The sequence below is a fragment of the Bubalus kerabau genome, chromosome 23 (assembly GCF_029407905.1).
Source record: "Bubalus kerabau isolate K-KA32 ecotype Philippines breed swamp buffalo chromosome 23, PCC_UOA_SB_1v2, whole genome shotgun sequence".
In the NCBI taxonomy this organism is placed as follows: domain Eukaryota; kingdom Metazoa; phylum Chordata; class Mammalia; order Artiodactyla; family Bovidae; genus Bubalus; species Bubalus kerabau.
The window spans coordinates 23,375,429-23,394,157 of record NC_073646.1 but is presented as its reverse complement, the minus strand read 5'-3'; the positions used below and the strand labels follow the sequence as shown (position 1 = coordinate 23,394,157).

General features: G+C 39.2%; 1 protein-coding gene across 5 annotated transcripts in view; it reads right to left on the bottom strand.

Moving 5' to 3' along the window:
* TNRC6A (trinucleotide repeat containing adaptor 6A) overlaps positions 1-18,729 on the bottom strand; it is a 97,422-nt gene that overhangs the window by 73,310 nt on the left and 5,383 nt on the right. Inside the window, exon 3 of one of the 5 annotated variants that reach the window (XM_055561405.1) lies at positions 12,823-12,914. The exons of the other annotated variants lie outside the window; for them this stretch is intronic. Within the exon in view, the coding sequence (XP_055417380.1) occupies positions 12,823-12,872 (50 nt within the window). The 5' untranslated portion in view covers positions 12,873-12,914. The remainder of the gene's footprint in view (positions 1-12,822; positions 12,915-18,729) is intronic. 5 annotated transcript variants of the gene reach the window in all.

The following is an 18,729-nucleotide window of genomic DNA, read 5'->3' as shown; positions in this document are numbered from 1 at the left end:
GCCCGACAGTCAACACCCTTCATACATACAGGGCTCCCCATCAACACTCCTCCAGCCCGTTCAACGTACAGGGCTCCTGGGTAATGAAATCTACACAAAATTGGAGGAAATATACTCATTACCTACATTAATTACTCTAGTGTCTAGAACCTAAATCTTCATTCATAATATCAACAGACAAACAAAGATCACAAGACACCTAAAGAAAATCAACACACAAAGGAAAAGTACCTAATTCTGCCCTTGAGGAAGATTTCCAGAGGGGTCATTATCAATACCAGGCAAAGATGGATCAAGGAACAGGAACTAGACACTTGGAAAACTGTAAAATAATTCATTAAGGCTGGAATGCATATGGCAGTGGGGATGCAGCAGAAGATAAAATGAGAAAACACAGACAAATACGTAAGAGACTAGAAGGGGTGCTACAGGTACACTCACACTGAGATTACCCAAAACTTAAGCTTAGGGAGACGGTGAAAAACAAAGAGTGACATTATGTAAAACTGATGATAATTTAGTAAAGCTAAGTTTACAACGGCTAAAATCAGAAGTTGGAAGAAGAGGGTGGTAACTGTTGCTGTCGTTCCTTTCACTCTGTTCAAAGTAGCACTGTCTTGTGGCTGATCAAGCCAGGTGTAACCACGATTCCCTCTCTAGCATTCTGTGTCAGGGAGGCAATGGAAGTGAGCAAGCCTGCACACTATAATCCTAGAAGTCAAGGCCTGAGATAACTACAGCATAAGAGAAAAACAAGCATTTCAGTAAACAAAGGCAAATAAATTACATCACTGTTGTGTTACTCAACCAAAGCTGTTTACTAGCTCTACAGACTTAAACTCTCTCAGCACCAAGAAGAAACTGGGGATAAATTACCATGTGCATCAGTTTCATCACCTTTTTATCAGGCTTCTTCAATGAAGAATGCTTTCTTAACACATATGAGTAAGCACTCAAATGCCTAGTTAGGAACCCTTCTCACCAGTTCTCAGTGATATCTCGAAGACTGTATTCATTCTGCTTTTAAGATATTTAGGGTCACTTATGCAGAAACATCAGGAATCGTTAGCATTTGCTCTTTGTGTTTGCCTGTGAATTGTAGAGAACTCCTTGTTCTGTAATTACTGTATAGGATGCTCCTTTACTATTTACCTGGAATTTTTTTCATCCTTCTCAAACTTCATTTTGAAGACCTTTTGATGACATTAGCAAGTGTTTTGCAGACCAAAAATGACCTCTTTAGTACTTAAAAGATGAACCATTTTCCCTCTTGAAAATATTACACCAGAAGCATAAGAAAAACAAAAGTTCTCCTCAAAACTGTCATTACAATCAACTAACCCTACTTTTCCCACATCTCCTTCAGAAAGCCAACTGGAAAACACACACACACACACACACACGCCCACAACCACCTGTGCCCAAAGACTGACTTCCAGAATTTAAATGCTAACAGAAATTCATTCAAAATATTTGAGTTTATTGTTCACCTTATTTATCAAAAGGAATAAGAGTGGATGGATTTGATAGGTCTACATTGTCCATCATATTTGATATGCACTCCACAAAGAGAACAGTGCAGTCAGCAAAATCATTCTCCCCTTAAAAGTTAGCAGCAGGGCATCTCAAAACGCAAGTTCTGGGCCTAGAAATGAGAACAAACCTGAGTGATTGGAATGCCACAGTGACTATGCTGGGCATTTTATGGATATTTTCCCATTTGTCACTCTTTTTTAAATGTTAGGGACAGATTTCCCTTCTATAGATTGAAGAAACTGAAGCTCAGAAAGGTTAAGGGACTTGTCCAAGGTCATACAGCTAGTATGGAGTGGGGTCAGGATGCCAATGTAGGTTCTCAAAGCCATGGTCTTCCCTTTCCCCTACACCCTGCTGCTGCTGCTGCTGCTGCTAAGTTGCTTCAGTCGTGTCTGACTCTGTGCGACCCCATAGACAGCAGCCCTCTAGGCTCCTCTGTCCCTGGGATTCTCCAGGCAAGAACACTGGAGTGGGTTGCCATTTCCTTCTCCAATGCATGAAAGTTAAAAGTGAAAGGGAAGTTGCTCAGTCGTGTCCAACTCTTAGCGACCCCATGGACTGCAGCCTACCAGGCTCCTCTGTCCATGGGATTTTCCAGGCAAGAGTAAGTGAAAGGGAAGTTGCTCAGTCGTGTCCGACTCTTAGCGACCCCATGGACTGCAGCCTACCAGGCTCCTCTGTCCATGGGATTTTCCAGGCAAGAGTACTGGAGTAGGGTGCCACTGCCTTCTCCGCCCCTACACCCTAATACTTCTCAAAGTCAAGCACCAGCGCTCTTTTCAGAAGCAACAGAGTTTGCTTTAAATGAGTTAAGTGAGACAACATCTCACTTTTTTCTTCAGACTGTGTGCATACACAATTCTTTTATTTCCTTCCACCTTTTGTAAGAACACTTCAAAAAGAATGTATTGGGTTGGTCAAAAAGTTCCTTCAGTTTTTAAGTAAAAGACACATTTTTCATTTCACCAAGAATTTTACTGACCAGTGTATTTACTATTTTGTTCCACTACTTTCTGCCATTTTTCAAGGCAACTTCATAATCCCATCTTCCCAAACTTTTCTTCTTTTTTAGCAAAGAACTGTTCCAGGTGCCTTTTACAGTCTTCCAGGGAAGTTAAACTTTTTCATAAAGAGAATTTTGTAAAGACCAAAATAAAAGGAACTTGAAGGTGCAATGTCTGGTGAATATGGCTGATGAGTCAGAACTTTCCAGACAAGTTGTACCTGGTTATCAAAGAAACATGTGGTCTTGTGTTACCCTAAATGGAAGATTCTGGGTTTTCTGTTGACTAATTCTGCACACTTTTTGTCAAAAGCTCCTTTCAGTTAGTCTAACTGGGAGCAGTTAGGCTTCCCTGGTGGCTCAGAGATAAAAAATCTGCCTGCCAATGCAGAAGATGCAGGTTCGATCACTGGGTTGGAAAGATTCCCTGAAGGAAAGGACAACCTGCTCCAGTATTCTTGCCTGGAAAATCCCATGTTCAGGACAGAGGACCCTGGTGGGCAACCATCCACGAAGCTGCAAGAGAGACATGACTTAATGACTAAAACAACAACTGGGAGCAGCACTTGTTGGAATTAATTGCTTGGTTTTCCGAAAGGAGCTCATAATAGAGGACTCCTTTCCAATCCCGCCATAAACAAATCACCTTCTCTGGATGAAGACCAGCCTTTGGTGTGGCTGGTGGTGGTTCATTCTGCTTACCCAATGATCTCTTCCATTCCACATTACTGTTCAGCATCCACTTTTCATCGCCCACCACAATTTCTTTTAAAAACAGGACATTTTCATTATGTCTAAGTACAGAACTGCACGAAGAAATATGGTCAAGGTTTTTTTTCACTTAACTTGTGTAGAATCCAAACATCAAATGATTAACATAGTCAAGGTGGTGGGAATGATTTTCAATGCTTGATATGGATATTTTGAGTATATTGGTTATCTCCCACATGGTATAGCATTGATTTTTCTCAATGTCTTGATTTGGTCACTATCAACTTCAACCAGTACTGGAGTGTGGAGCATCGTCCAGTGACAAATTTCCAGCATGAGAAACTTTACAAACCACTCTTGATACATTGGATCAAGCACAGCACCTTCTCCATGCACCGCACATCTTTTTTGCATTTCAGTTTTTTACCTTTCTTGAAATAATAAACTATAATATGCTAAAAGCATTGCATTTTCTTCCATCTTCAATATTAAAATGGCTACACAAAACTCACCAATGTTGATAAGTCTTTTTTTAAAAAATGCACATTGATAGGACAGCTGTCACAACAGACTCATACAAAACTGTTTCCAATGAAGTTAAAAACAATTAAGAGCTATTAGAACCACTGTATAGGAAACCAAACGAACTTTTGGGCCAACTCCATACTACAGGAAACTCAAAATACTGGAGTTCCAAACACCATGCAGGTATAATCAGGAGTAAGAACAGCAAAAGATTCCATGACAAAGACCGAACAGCCACTGGTTTTAACAAGAGGGGACCAAACACTGGTGATATTTAAGACAGCAATTTTAGTACTTTTTATTTTGTGAATGTTTGTGGGAGGGCAATGTGGGAGAAACAACTAGTGAAGAGCTAAATGGTCCATGTTTGAGGAGTTCAAGTTTTTTTCTTTTTTTAGAGAGAGAAACATGAAGGTAGCTAAAAAGCTTTCAGAAGTGAGCAATAATGCTTGCCCTTAAGAAAAAAAAAACACACTCATGAAAAATTCAAGTTGCTTGACAGTACAAGAGAGGCTATGTATTCATATTCGCCTGTATGTGTATAAAATGACTCTAAAAGAACACCTAAGAAACCAACAGTAACTGGGGGAGGGGGCAGAAGGAACTAGGCATATGGGGGAAGGGAGCTCTCAACATATAAACCTTTTCATTCAATATTTTAAGTTTCAGCCATGTGAGTAAGTATTCAAAAACTTAAATATTAAAAGTTTTCCAGATTAATATTAAATTTCAATATTTAAACAGTAAAAGGCTGTTCTCTGTTTCTGGTTTGCTGGGAGATCCAGTCATGAGTGCATGCTATATTCTGTTAAAATTCTTTTCTGTCTCTACTGAAATGGTTATAGAATTTCTGACTTTTGATCACTGATATGATTAACTCTGTCGATGGATCTTCTAGTATTGAACTAAGCTTTGCGTTTCCTAGTATAAAGCCAACTCAATACATTTTTTCCAAAATAAACTGCTGGGTTTTCTTTCTAATAAAGGCAAAAAAAAACTATACTAATTTCACTGGTAAAAATAATCAGGGATAATAATATCCGGTGCTGGCAAAAATGAGAAATTAAGAGGTTCTCTCTTACTATAGTCTTTTGCAGAATATTGTGGTAACAGTTTTAATAATTAAAGTTACACATAATCTGAGACTTCCCCAGTGGTCCTTCCAGTGGTTAAGAATTCGAGCTTTCACTGCAGGAGTCACGGTTCAATCCCCACTTGGGGGAAGTAAGATCCTCCATGCCATGGGGTGCAGCCAATAAATAAATAAAGTTACACATAATCTAACCAGCCATCCCACGCTTCAGAAGGTATCTTACAGTGATAAAGCACTGGCACACAAGGCCATACGCATATGACCGGAAAACTGAAATGTCCATCAGTAAAGAAACGGCTCTATAACAGCATAGCATATTGCACTGAAAATAAGTTGCCCTGTCTGTTGATTTGAAGGAATGTCCCTAACATTGTTAAATGAAAAAAAGCAATTTGTAAAACCGTGAACAGTGTTAGCTCATATTTTTTAAAAGTTGTCTGTCTGTTTTGTATACCCTCCTGAACTAGGAACATCAGAGGAACCTCACAACTGAACCACTATTTAAAGGAATTGTTAAGTTTTTTAAAAGAAAACCCCTATTTAAAATATTATGGTACACATGCACAATTTTTGTAAATTAGTACCAAAAATGAATGCTTTTTAAAACACCGTGTCTAGGATTTGCTTTCACTACTCTAGGCTGCACTCCATCCTCCCAAAAATAGGAAAAGAGAAAAAAATGAAACAAGACTGACAAAATGTTGACAACTGCTGAAACTGGGTAATGGGTACAGAAAGCTCTTTATTCTGTTCTACTTTTGCATATGTTTGAAAATTTCCATAATAAAAGACAAAAACAATCACAAGCCTCCACTCAAATGAGTAAGGCAGCAAGGTGGAAGATTAGGACAGATAAAAGGAGATGAGCCTGTGAACCAAGAATCTTGGGAAGACAAAGGGCAAGACAAGTGTCCTTAATGGCAGCAAGTCTGGGATCCACAAGGCCCTTCCTGGACCTGCTCTTCCTGATTCTTGATTGTCAGCTTTCCCTTCATTCCCAACATGAATATCATTCAAAGCAATCACTTCCAAAGGATACTCCTGTAAACTGCTGTAGGACATGAATTAGCAAGGACCTCTGATGAACAACTTGGAAGGATCTGTTAATAGTAAATTTTTAAACGTCACTGATCAACTTCAATAGAAGCCTCTACAAAAGAAAATGTACCAAAACAGATACTGCAAAACAGACCAAAATAGACTAAAAACCGAACAACAGGGGAAAGTTAAACCATAATGTACTCAGATCATGAAACATTACACATTAATTAGTTTTTTTTTTTTTTTTTTTTTTTAAGGAGGGGAGTTACAGATTTCCATGGTGTGCAGGAAAGAGTTATTATTAGCACAGCAGGTTGAAACCACTATCCTGAGAAAGGACTGCAAGACTGGCTCCTGACTGGGGTCAAGGCACTTGCATTTCAGGGAGGTTCCCACCAATCCCAAATCAACATACAAGCAACACAGTTTTGCTAAAAGCCTACTTTGTTTTTGGTGGTTGGGAATTTTGGTACATAGTAGGCAGAAGGTACCTACAATTGTTCAGTATTGTTGCTCAGTCGTCAGTCGTGTCTGACTCTTTGCAACCCCATGAACTTTTTTTAAGGGGCTGGCTGTAGATGGTACCTACACAATCAGCCCCTAAAAAAAAAAACCTACGCACTGAATTTCTAATGAGCTTTCCTGGTAGACACTTAACACATGTTGTCATAATTTGATGCTAGAGAAATTAAGCACATTCTGTGTGACATCACAGGGACAGAAATCTTGGAAGCTTTCTCCTAGTTTCCTCCGGATTTTGACCACTTGCCTTTTCCCTTTACGGATTTTGTTTTGTATACTTTCATTCTTACGATTCACAGCCATGAGAATGACTATACGCTGAATCCTGCGAGCCTTCCTAGTGAACTGTTAAAACTGAAGGTGACATTGGGGATCCCCCAACAAACATGGCTTTACAGAAAGATCTCTAAGACACACCACTGAGTTAAAAAAAAAGTCAAGGTCCAGTTCAGCGTATATCATTTGTTAGAAAATCAAAAAGAAAATCCCATTTTAAAAAGTGCATATCCAGAGCATAGCAAAGAAGCAGACCTTCAAGGTACCTGGATGATCTGACTCTCTCCATCCAAAATTATTTAATAACAACCCACACAATGTTTAATCAATAAATCAGTAAGGATGTGTTTGGGGATTCCTGTAAGTCAAGCAGTCTGCTGTGTACTAGGAGAACTCAAGTAGAATTCATCATTTTTAAACTATAATTTTGTAGGAACAACAAGTGAACACGCCTGAAATACGGAAACAAGAAATCATCTGGTAGGGGCTATAAGCAAGCTTAGAAAAACAAGATATGTGTATGAGCTGTTACAGTTACAGCTAAGGAAAGCTTCAGGGAAAAGTAAGAAGTTGATCTGGGTCTTAAAGAAAAGTCAGGATTTCTACAGAGCCAGAGAGGGGCTTTTTCAGGCAAGGAAGTACAAAAGGGCATGGACACAGCAAAGCACGGAGACCTACTAGCACGGCAAGATCCAGAGCCAGTACTGACTGGGGTAGAAAAGGGGAGAAAAAGCACTGGGTAAAAGCAGCAAACAAACCTGCAGAACAGGGTGAAAAGACTGCTGCAGTAATCCAAGTAGAAGTGCAATGTCCTGAACCATGATGGTGGCAAGCAGAAACGAAAAGCAAAGAAGAAATCCAAGGTAATCACAAGAAACTGAATCAGCTGACAATATCAATAAGATTGACAAGAGAGATAGGCTAATGACAACTCCAGATTGTAGAAAGCGAAAGTTTCTAAATAGAAGCTCTGCTATTAGAAATGATAATACAGAAGTGATAAAAAGTGAAAGTCACTCAGTCGCGTCTGACTCTGCAACCCCATGGATATACAGTCCATGGAATTCTCCAGGTCAGAATACTGCAGTGGGTAGCCTTTCCCTTTTTCAGGGGATCTCCACAACCCAGGGATCAAACCCAGGTCTCCCACATTGCATTACCAGCTGAGTCACAAGGGAAATAGAGAAAATAGAGGGAACTTTCCATAGCGCCCAACTAGCCTATCAGTCACAAGTCACTGTAAGGCAGGTCATCTTCACACAGAAGCCAATTGTATGTTACCAATTAGTTATGAAAATAATTTCACATCTTCTGCCAAAAATGTTGTTCACCTACTTTTTCCCTTACTCTGTTTTTCCCTTACTCTGTTTTCTCCCAGCCTTTCCCTATCTGCTCATCAGCCTTTCCTTTCTCCCTCCTTCTGTCCTCCTACATCTGAATCAATCACCAAAGCCAGCCTAGTACCACACAACAGGAAGTTGCTGGTAACCTACAAAGCTGTATAATTTCACCAGCTAGTAGAGACAGAAACTGAATTAAGAGTGATCAGATTTTCAAAATGCAGCCTTGATATGAAAAATACAGGATAAAAATGAAGTTTTTTGTTTTTGAAAATAAGGAAAGTGTTAGTCGCCCAGTCGTGTTCGACTCTTATGATCCCACTGACTGCAGCCCACCGGGATCCTCTGTCCATGAAATTCTTCAGGCCATAATACTGGAGTGGATAGCCACTCCCTTCTCTAGGGGACCTTCCTAACCCAGGGAACAAACCCAGGTCTCCTACATTACAGGCAGATTATTATTTACCATCTGAGGCACCAGGGAAGCCCAACATAAGGAAGACTAGTACTTATTTGGAAATAGAAAAGGGGTTAGGGAACAAAAGTATCAGAGAAGGTAATAATCAATGAGGTGACACGAGAGAAGCTTGTTTACAGTCACAAGTAGTAGCTCAAGTCATTAAATAATATTGATACATCCATAAAATGCAACACTATGCTGCTATAAAACACATAAGAAGGTCTCCGTGTTGTGACATGAAAGGATCTGGACGGTATATAGTTAACTGGGAAAAAAAATGTTCAGTATCCTACCTTCCATGTTGAAAGAAGGGGAGGGATACACTTCCCCATGTGCTTGTATTTGCATAAAGGAATTCTAGAAGCACACATACAGAGAAACTAATAAAAATACATATTTGTGACAGAAATACGTGGAGAAAAAGAGGACAAAAGTCAGGGTAGCAGCAATACTGTATATTTCTATATTGCATTTGATTTTGAGCTATAAAGCACAGTTCAAAGTCAGCATATCTTCCTTTTAAGCATAAAGAGAAAAATAGGATATGATGAGGTAGCCATGAAGATCCAGATGATATATAGTTTGGAACTCCTAAAGAAGTAGGAAGCTGAGCTTGAAAGGGGGTTTCTATTGGCCTCATAATCTGAGCAATAAAATAATACTAGTAAAGGATTATAAGGATTACAGCACAACACAATGGTAAAGCCCAATCCAAAATCTGGTTTGCTAAACAACTCTCCTAAATCCACTCCTCTTTTGAGGCTTAATTTAATTACTAGTTCCTTCATAATTCCTTCCAACTCATACAAAACTCACTCTTGACCTCTGATTAAACAATACTCTTTTTCTAATTATTTCAGATGTTAATCTCACTCTTCCAAATAGAACTAATTACTGCTCTGGGAACAAAAACCAGCTCTACTTGCACTGTACTCCCCCAGCACCAGGTACTCCAATTAAATACCAATTCCCGCTTTTACCACTCTTTCTTCTACCCACATTCTACTTCTTTAAGGACCAGTTTAAATCCAATCTATTCAAGCAAGCATTTCCTGGGCAGCACAGCATGTGGTTAAGAGCTCTGGCTCTGAACCTAAAAGAGAAGCAGGTTTAAATGTCAACTCCACTACCGACCTGTATAAGCAACTTGTTTAATTTCTCTAAAGCCTCCATCTCGTTTATAAGAGGTCTTAAACGCTACCTCCCTCAGAGATGTCTTGTGAAGATTAAGTAATGCAGAGGAAGTGCTTAAGAGATGCGCGTCAGTGTATACTGAACATCAGCCACAAGGGACTAGGTACAAAGCACCGCACTAAGTTAATGTTAGTATACCAGGAAGCTTGTGACCAAAGACAAGACAGCATACAGTAGAAACAGAAATGGCACACCTCCCAGAATGGTTAACTTCAGGAAGACAAGCGGTAACAAGTGTTGGCGAGACACGGAGAAAAGGGGAACCCCTGAACACTGTTGGTGGGAATGTAAATTGGTGCAGCCACTATGGAAAACAGTATGGCGGTTCCTCAAAAAATTAAAAAGACAACTACTAATGATCCAGCAATCTCACTTCTGGATATATATTCAAGAGAAATTAAAACAGGGTATCAAAAGATACCTGCATTCCTATGTTTACTGCAGCTTTATTCACAATAACCAAGACAGAGAAACCACCTAAGTCCATCAATGAATGAAGATGCTGTATATACATACAAAGGAGTAGCATTCAGCCTTGAGAAAGAATTCTGCCATCTGCAACAACATGGATATGAACCTTAAGGGCATTATGCTAAGTAAAATTAGTTCAAGAAAGACAAATACTGTATGACTATCACATACATGTGGACTCCAAAAAAACCAAACTTGTGGTTACTAGTGACCAGGAGACAGGAAAATTGAGATGTTGTTAAACAGGACTTCCAACTAAAGGGAATAATAAATTTGCAAATAAGGGGAATAAATTCTGGAAATCTAATGCACAGAATAGTGATTACTGCCGTTGATACTGTGTTTTATGTTTCAAAGTTGCCAAGAGACTGGGTTTTAGATGTTCTCATCACAAAAAAGAAACGATAATTATGTGACCTGAGAGAGATGCCAGCTAATACTTCTGTGGTAATCCTGCTGGAATACAGCAGACCCCTGAACAAGGCAGGGATTACAGGCACAGACCCTATGCAGTCGAAAGCTGCATGTAATTTTACAGTTGGCCCTTCAAACCCACAGTTCCACATCAACAGGTTCAACCAACCACAGATCATGTAATACAGTACTATGTATTTAGTGAAGAAAAAAAAATTTACAGATAAGCGGGACCATACAGTTCAAACTCACATTTCTCGAGGGTCAACAGGTATATAAATATTTCAAATCAGCAAGTTGTACATATTAAACTTGCACGAAGTCAGATGTCAATTATATCTCAATAACATACACACACAGGTTATGTACTGACAAAAGAAAACGGAATCGACTTTGTTAATCATACCTTAATAAAACTGGAAAAGTAACTTCCCTGGTGGTCCAAAAGTTAAGAATCCGCCTGCTAATGCAGGGGACACAGGGTTAAAGCCCTGGTGTGTGAAGATCCCACATGCCTTGAAGCAAATAAGCCAATGGGCTACAACTACTGAGCCTGTGCTCCAGAGCCCATGCTCTGCAAACAGAGAAGCCCACACAGCACAATTAGACAGCAGCCTCCTCACTGCAACTAGAGAAAGCCTGAGCATAGCAACCAAGACCCAGTGCAATGAAAAGAAATAAAATGTTTTTAAAAACTGGAAAAAATTTAAAAAGGAAAAATGGAACTGGATATATAGAAACAATTATTAATGCACAATTCAGAATGAGGCAGATGCCAAAGCAAACAGTTCGAGACTCCAGATTTCAGACCAGACCACACCAGGTATCAAAAGACATTAAGATGTCACAAGAAAAGAAAACTACAGATCAATAACCCATGGGACCACAAACTCAAAAATCCTCAACAGAAGACTAATAAATCGAATCTAGCAACATATAATGGGAACTATATGCTATGCCCAAGTGAGACTTATCCCAGGGATGCAAAGCTGGTTTAACATACAAAAATCAACGTAATATAACATTGACAGAACCAAGGATAAGACAACATGATCTCAATAGATACAGAAAGAGCATCTGACAAAAGCCAATACCCTTCCAAGACAAGACAAAAATGTTCACACCAGGAATAGACGGAACTTCAATAATCTGATAAAGTCCACAGTTCACATTGTTCTTAATGGTTAAGACTGAATGCTTTTTCTCTAAGATGAAACAAGACAAAGATGTTCACTTTTACCACTCCTATTCAACATTTTCCTGTAGGTTCTAGTTAGGAAAATAAGGCAAGAAAAATAAGTGGGGGAGGAGGCTCAAGAGGAAGGGAATATATATATATAAAATTATGACTAATTTGAGTTGCTGTATGGCAGAGACCACCACAACACTGTAAAGCAATTACCCTCCAATAAAAAAAGAAAAGAAAAAGAAATAAAAGGCATTAAGATTGGAAAGGAAATTATATAAATGAGTTCACCACAGCTGTAGGATATAGAACCAACATACAAAAATCAATTGCATGACATGCTACAGCATGTATGAACCTTGAGAATATTCTGCTAAGTGAAGTCAGTCACAAAAGGACAAACACTGTGATTCCATGCACATGAGTTACCTGGGGCAGTCAGATTCACTGAGACACAAAGTAGATGGTGGTTCCCAAGGGTGGAGGGGAGGAGAGAACGGGGTTTTATTGTTTAGTAGGTACAGAGTCTGCTCTGCAAGATGAAGTTATGGAGGGAAATGGTGGTGACAGTGGAGCAACATTATGAATGTGCTTAATTTCACTGAAATGTACACTCGAAAATGTTTAAGAAATAATAGCAAATGAAACAACTTACAAAGGATTAATCTCCAAAATACGCAAGCAGCTCATGTAGCTCAATACCAGAAAAACAAACCACCCAATCAACAAGAGGGAGAAAACCTAAACAGACATCTCCCAAAGACATACAGACGGCTAACAAACACGAAAAATGCTCGGCATCGCTCATTACCAGAGAAAGGCAGATCAAAACTACAATGAGGTATCACCTCGCACTGTCAGAACGGCCAACATCAAAAAACCTACAAACGATAAATGCTGGAGAGGGTGGAGAGAAAATGGAACCCTTTTACACAGCTGGTAGAAAGGTAAATTGATACAGCAACTATGGAGAATAGTATGGAGATTCTTTAAAACAAAACTAGGATTAGAACTACCCTATGACTCACCAATCCCACACTGGACATTTACCCTGTGTGTGTGTCTGTCGCTCGGTCGTGTCCGACTCTTTGCGACACCATGAACTGCAGCCCGCCAGGCTCAGGCTCCTGTGTCCATGGAAACTGCCGGGCAAGAATACTGCAGTGAGTCACCATTTCCTTTTCCACCATATACCCTGAGAAAACAACAACTGAAAAAGACACATGTTCCCCAGTGTTCACTGCAGCGCTATTTACAACAGCTAGGACATGGAAGCAACCTAGACGTCCATCGACAGGTGACTGGACAAAGAAGCTATAGTACATATATGCAATGGAATACTGCTGCTGCTGCTGCTAAGTCGCTTCAGTCGTGCCCGACTCTGTGCGACCCCATAGATGGCAGCCTACCAGGCTCCCCCGTCCCCGGGATTCTCCAGGCAAGAACACTGGAGTGGGTTGCCATTTCTTTCTCCAATGCAGGACTACTACTTAGCCATTAAAAGGAATGCACTTGAGTCCGTTCTAATGAGGTGGATGAACCTAAAGCCTATTAAAAAAGAGTGAAGTCAGAAAGAGAAAGACATATCATTCATTAATGCATAGATATGGAAATCTAGAAAGATGATACTTTCTAGAAGTACTGATGAAGCTACTTGTAGGATGGCAATGGAGATGCAGACATAGAGAACGGGCTTGTGGACACAGTGGGGGAAGGAGAGGGTGGGATAATCTGAGAGTGGCATGGGAACATATCTATTCCTGTATGTAAACAGATAGCCAGCAGGAATTTGCTATGACACAGGGAGCTCAAAGCAGTGCCCTGTGACAACCTAAAGGGGTGGGATGGGGTGGGTAGGTTCAAGAGGGAGGGGGCATATGTACACCTATGGCTGTGACTCATGTTGATGTATGGCAGAAAGCAACACAACATTATAAAGCAATTATCCTCCAATTAGAGATAAATAAAAATTTTAAAATAGTTTAAGACAGCAAACTGGCTGTACCAAAATTTTAAATTTCTGTGCTTCAGAGGACATCAAGAATGTGAAAAGGCAACCCACAGAATGGGAGAAAATATTTGTAAATCATTAATCCAATGAAGAACTTGCATGTAGAACATATAAAGAACTCTTGACAACTCAACAATAAAATATAACCAAATTTAAAATGGGCACAGGATTTGAATAGACATTTCTCCAAATCAAATACACAAATGGTCAGTAAGCATATGAAAAGATGTGCAGCGTTATCAGTCATTACAGAAACACAAATCAAAATCACAATGAGATACCACTCATTGGTGAGGACGTGGAGAAAATGAAATACACTGCTGGCAGAAATGGAAAATGGGTGCAGCTGCTTTGGAAAGGCTGGTGGTTGCTCAGAAAGTTAAAACATAGAACATATGCCTCGAAATTCCACCCCTAGGTGCATACCAAGAGAACTGAAAACACACGTCCACACAAACACTTGTAAATGAATGGTCACAGCATCATTATTCATCATAGCCCCAAAGTGGAAGCGACCTTAATGCGCACCAACTAATGAATGGATAAACCCAATGTGGTATAGCTACACAATGGATTATTTTTTGCCCATAAAAAGAATGGAGTACCGATACATGCCACAACATGCATGAACTGTAAAAACATGCTTAGTGAAACAAGCAAGACAAAAGGTCACATATTATGATTCCATTTATACAAAATGTCCAGAATAGGCAAAACCATACAGACGGAGTATAGACTAGTGGTTTGCCAGAGGTTGAGGGGTGGGGGGAGGGGGGGTATAAAAAATGTTCTGGAATTAGGGAGCTGTGATGATTGCACAATTCTGCAAATAAACTAAACCAATGAATCATACACTTTAAAAGGGTTTACTTTATGCTATGTGAAAGTGTTAGAAAAAAATTTTTTTGAGGGAGAAATTGAAGAAGACATTCAGAGAAGGAGGAACAGAGGATAGAGCAAGAGGTAGAAGGGATAAAGCTAAACAGATAAGGTTAGCACAGACAAGAGTTTGGGCTTCAATTCCAGAGTCACTAGGGAGGTGGTGGAGGTTTCTAAGTGACAGGCTGAGAACTGCAGCTTGAGCATGATTAACTTGCAGCAATGTAGAGAAGGCACATTTTACATTCCCTTCTAGCTTTTCACAGTGAGATTCTCACTTATGTGCCTCACATCATCTAGGGACTCACAAGTAGAATATTAAGTGAAACATATTTCTCTGACATCCTTGCACGGTCAATTAACAGCAACAAACAGAGATTTGCTCAGTTGTGTCCAACTCTTTGTGACCCCATAGACTGAGGACCCCAACAGGCTCCTCTGTTCATGGGATTCTCCAGCCAAGAATACTGGAGTGGGTTGCCATTCTCTTCTCCAGGGGATCTTCCTGACCCATGGATCAAACCTGGGTCTCCCACACTGCAGGCAGATTCTTTACTGTCTGAGCCACCAGGGAAGCCCCTGACACGGTGAAGTAATGCTTAAAACACATTTAAAATTAGTGCATATTTCACACCACACAGCACTGTGTTCCAGTGTTTTATGGGGATACTCCAAAAGAACAAGAGAAAAAAGAGACCAAAGTCAACAAAACACAGATGTCAAAATTGTAAAAAAATATTCAGTATCACTGCAGCAAGCCGTTCAATCAATGCTGGCTGACTCAAAATTACTAGTAAGAACAGCAAAACAAATGACTTGGTTTCATCGTGTTTGTTTTTATACAAAATCTAATCAATTGATGTTTGCAGAAAATATCTTGTAAGGTTCAAAGTATAAAATTCCTTAACCAAGTTTCAATCTGTTTTGAACATTCCATTTGAAACGGGAAGTCAGCTGAGTCATGGTCACACAACACACTAAAATTCAAAATGCCTTTTCCCTGTTAAAAGAGTAGAAACGCCAGGATTTCTGCTTCACAACCAGCTCACACAGAGTATGCTATTCAAGACCACCTTGATAGGACATTTAAATTATACAGTTGGGCTCCCAAAGCCCAAGTTTCAAATTCAGATTCAATCAACCAAGGATCAGGAAAAATTCCAGAAAGTTCTAAAAAGCAAAACCTGAATACCTATACATGGGCAAATGTTCACATAGCATTTACACTGTATTTACAACTATTTACATAGTATTTACATTGAATAAAGTATTATAAGTAATCTAAAAGATGATTTAAATATAAGGGAGAAAGTGTGTAAGTTATATGCAAACACTATGCTATTTTATATGAGGAATCTGAGCATCTTTGGATTTTGGAACGGTCTGGGCTGGGGGTTTTGGAACCAACTCCCTGAGGGTCAACTCTTTTATTTTCACATTGTTGCTGTTTGAGGTTTTTTTTTTTAAGAAAAACTATGCCTTAGTCAAATGTTACTTTCTCTTTTTTAAATCTTAAAAATCTCTTTATTCACATTATTCAGCTCCTCTATCATCCTCCCTATGACACAATGTTTCTTAATATTTGGGGAGCCACAAACCTTTTAAGTATTCTAAGGATTTTTTTTAAGCATACATTCAGTTTTTTGAACTATTTCATACCATCTGTGATCCCTGCGGAATTCAAGATAAGAGACTGTTCCAGTGCCACAATGCCCCTCTAATTTCAACAGGGGCGTTCTTTTGAAGAAAGCACATCACAAGCCCAGCCCAACGTTTCATTTTCTTACTAGGGTTATCAGTTTATTACAGGTGAAAAGCCAAAAACACACAACGTTTATGTCTAACAATAAAAGAAGTTCTCTTCAGAATAATCTTTCAAAAAAGCTGCAATCATTACAGTTGGCCAATTTAAAAAAGACTTGTAATTACTGTAACCTCAACTATTTAAAATTATACCTCAGCTTCAACTAATTGTTTGGCACATCCTAAAATGAAAAACAGAACAAAACAAAACACTGAGTTAGTGTAAAGGTAAAGTACCGGGTAAACCTTCAGTTCATTTCCTTCCGAGTGGCGGGGAGGGCCTGACGGGAGGCCCTGACAAGGAACACGTCAGCTACGTGGCACTGCTGCCAAAGAGGCCAACCTGAACCTAATCACACCGAGACCACGGGGCAAACCCAAACTCAAGTCCCAAACACACCTAGTCCAGACTATACCAGAGTGTCAGTCACGGACGGGCAAGAAATGGATAAGGAACTGCTCCTGATGGAAGGAAGTGAAGACAACTAAATGCAACCCTGGATTAAGGAACTGAGAAAAAAGAAGACAAGACATTATCAGGACAACTGGGAAAATCTGAATATGAACCAAATAGTACTGTAACAAAGCTAAACCTCTCCAACTGTGATCTATTTGATTGCTGTTACACAGAATGCCCTTGTTTTTTATTTAGGGGTGATGGCATGATAAAACCAATGTGGCAAAATACTAGTAACTGGTAAACCTAGGTGGAGATACAAATGTTCACTGCACTCTTCTTGCTACTTTAATCAAGATTAGGATGATTTTTAAAAATTTTTAAATGGGAGGACATTTTCTTGATTTTGAGTGAGAGACATCATAAGTTAACCTAAGCAGAACATATACAGCCATATTTAAGTCTTTCCAACTGTGGGCAATACTTTTAAGACTGTCATGAAACGGAGCTGTAAAGGACAGTAATTTATACTCACAGATTTATTTCAGATACCAAAATTCAAAAGAGGTTACAGAATGGTACTCAGGTTTTTTAATGTTTATATTTAAAATTTCCATAGAGGGTTGTTACACACTTTAAAATTAAGCTTACCTTTTATGATTCATTTATTCTACCAACTGATGTACCAAATAGCTTCAAAATAAAGCTAGAAAGAAACCTATCAATATGAAATTGTTGGCCTACAAAGCACATCACAGGAAAGCAACACAAAAATTGAACAAAATCAGAAGCTTCTCCCCCCAAATAAAGTTGGGTGAATTCCAAGAGCACCCTATCTAGGAAGTTCACACCTGCTTTCTCTAGTCTTTTCTTAGCACATCCCAGGTAAAGGTGTCTCAGATAAAAACGTTCCAGGTTAGATGCTACATTATACAGTATGCAGAATCTTTAACAACTTCTCTCATGTGATGGCATTTAATGGTTGGTTTTAGGGGGTAAAAAAAAATCAGCATAACATAAAGCATGTAACTTCTACCTCAGATAACACACACTACATTAGTAAAATGGTCACAAAATAGTCTATTGAGGTAATTATTCTATTTTCAGAAAGAAAGAAGAAATCCAAGTTACCTTTTTTCCTATTGTGCAATATAAAATACTGCCTAGCCTGAAGTACCTGAAGCCTGAAGAGTCAAAAGGTCTGTCTGAATCCCAGATTTGTCATTTTAGAGACTATAACCTTGACCACAGCTTTCACACTTGTAAAACGAAGGGATCCAAATATTGGCTGGTGTTATGGTCTAGATCTAAATACACAATGATTTTATCATTTTGGCTTCCTATATACATACATATAATTTACAAAATTTAATTTATATGTGTACTTTATATACATTATATAATTTATTTATATATGAATTTACTTTATATACACACACATATACTTACTTTTTAAAGTTAGATACGTTGAATTAGAAGGGATTTTTTTTTTTAAACCATAAACTGTAATTTATCGTCTTTTTTCCCCAAACCTTGATGTCTGTTCTCACATTTATTTTATTCAGAGGCTGAGCCAATCTCCCCTTCACCCAAGACGGAGACCCCTGTATATTTAGTGGATTTTTTTTTTAATTAAAAAAATTTAGTTGCATCAGGTCTTCGTTGTGGTGCACAGCTTCTAGAGCTCGAAGGCTCAACAGCTGCTGCCCATGGGTTGAGCCGTCCCAAAGCACATAGGCTCTTAGTTCCCCTATCAGGGATTGATCCCAAGTCTCCCGCACTTGATGGCAGATTCCTAACCACTGGATGGCCAGGCAAGTCCCAAGACTCCTGCAGTTCTAAGACTCCTCTCACACCTAATTCCAGT